A 1466-nucleotide genomic window follows, 5' to 3' on the forward strand; every position below is an offset into this window, starting at 1 on the left:
CCAAGAAGAAGAGCAAACATCTCGAATTCCAGGAAAAGTTAAATGACACTAGATCTATACATCCTATAAAGGAATTAATTTACTAACAAGCTTAAAATATAAACAACCCAGGTGGGACACTTTAGGATAAGCACTGGACTGCTAACTGAAAAGTTGAATGTTCAAATCTACCACACACTCTTGGAAACAATTGGTGGCACACAACAACAATAGCAACAAAACCAAAATGTGAACAACAACATATTTGTCAAATTTTGGTAAATGATCATGGCTAAATTTGCATTTTTTTTTTTTTTCTTTTTTCCAGTAGTTTCTTCAGCAACATGGAACCAGGAAACCAAACACGTATATCAGAATTCATCCTTTTGGGGCTCTCAGAAGAGGCAGAGATGCAGCCCCTCCTCTTTGTACTGTTCCTATCCATGTACCTGGTCACCTTCACTGGAAACTTACTCATCATCCTGGCCATCATCAAGGACTCCCACCTCCACACACCTATGTACTTCTTTCTCTCCAACCTCTCTTTTGCAGACATTTGTTTCATCTCCACCACCATTCCAAAGATGTTACTGAACATTCAGATGCAGAATAAAGTTATTTCCTATGAAGAATGCATCATCCAGATATATTTTTTCATGCTCTTCGGAAGTGTAGACAATATCCTCTTGCCAGTGATGGCCTATGACCGGTTTGTGGCCATCTGCCATCCACTGCACTATATGGTCATCATGAACCCCAAGTTCTGTGGCCTCCTGCTTCTGGCTTCCTGGTTAATGAGTGTTCTGGAGTCTCTATTACATAGCTTAATGGTTTTGCGACTGTCATTTTGTACGGAATTGGAAATCTCCCACTTTTTCTGTGAAATTAATCAGGTAGTCCAACTTGCTTGTTCTGACACTTTCCTCAATGACTTAGTCATGTATTTTGCAACTGGAGTTCTGGGTGTTTTTCCACTTATTGGGATCCTTTACTCTTACAGTAAAATTGTGTCCTCCATTTTAAGAATTTCATCAGCTGAAGGCAAGTCTAAAGCCTTTTCCACTTGTGGGTCTCACCTCTCAGTCATTTCCTTGTTCTATGGTACAGGTCTTGGTGTTTATCTTAGTTTTGCTGCTACCCCAAATCCCAAGCCAACTGCAATAGTCTCAGTGATGTACACTGTGGTCACACCCATGCTGAACCCCTTTATCTACAGTCTTAGAAATAAAGACATAAAGCAGGGCCTAAGAAAACTTTTCAACTGAGAAATATTCCCTACATACAGAGTTTTCTCAAGATTAGAGGGTTACTCATGAGCAACAGAGCTCAATGCACTGAAGAGCTAAATCATACTCTTGTCAGCTCACAAGTCTGCATTACTTCCTGAATTCAATCTTATTTATTTGAATATGGTATAAGCAATTGTTTCCTGTTTATTTCTTTCAAATCTTTTTTTTTTTTCTTTCAAAACCAAATCTTCCCTTTAG

General features: G+C 38.9%; 1 protein-coding gene across 1 annotated transcript; it reads left to right on the forward strand.

The window, feature by feature from the left end:
• The first annotated feature begins 323 nt into the window (after positions 1-323).
• On the forward strand, positions 324-1244 carry LOC102820854 (olfactory receptor 7A17-like). Its single transcript, XM_006874296.1, has one exon. The coding sequence runs from the start codon at positions 324-326 to the stop codon at positions 1242-1244; it is 921 nt and encodes a 306-aa protein (XP_006874358.1).
• The last annotated feature ends 222 nt before the right edge of the window (positions 1245-1466 follow it).

This window comes from Chrysochloris asiatica, unplaced genomic scaffold (genome assembly GCF_000296735.1).
Source record: "Chrysochloris asiatica unplaced genomic scaffold, ChrAsi1.0 scaffold00268, whole genome shotgun sequence".
Classification (NCBI taxonomy): domain Eukaryota; kingdom Metazoa; phylum Chordata; class Mammalia; order Afrosoricida; family Chrysochloridae; genus Chrysochloris; species Chrysochloris asiatica.

Bases quoted from the DNA above. Each gene is read 5' to 3' on its own strand.
- LOC102820854 (XM_006874296.1), top strand. From the start codon at position 324: ATGGAACCAGGAAACCAAACACGTATATCAGAATTCATCCTTTTGGGG.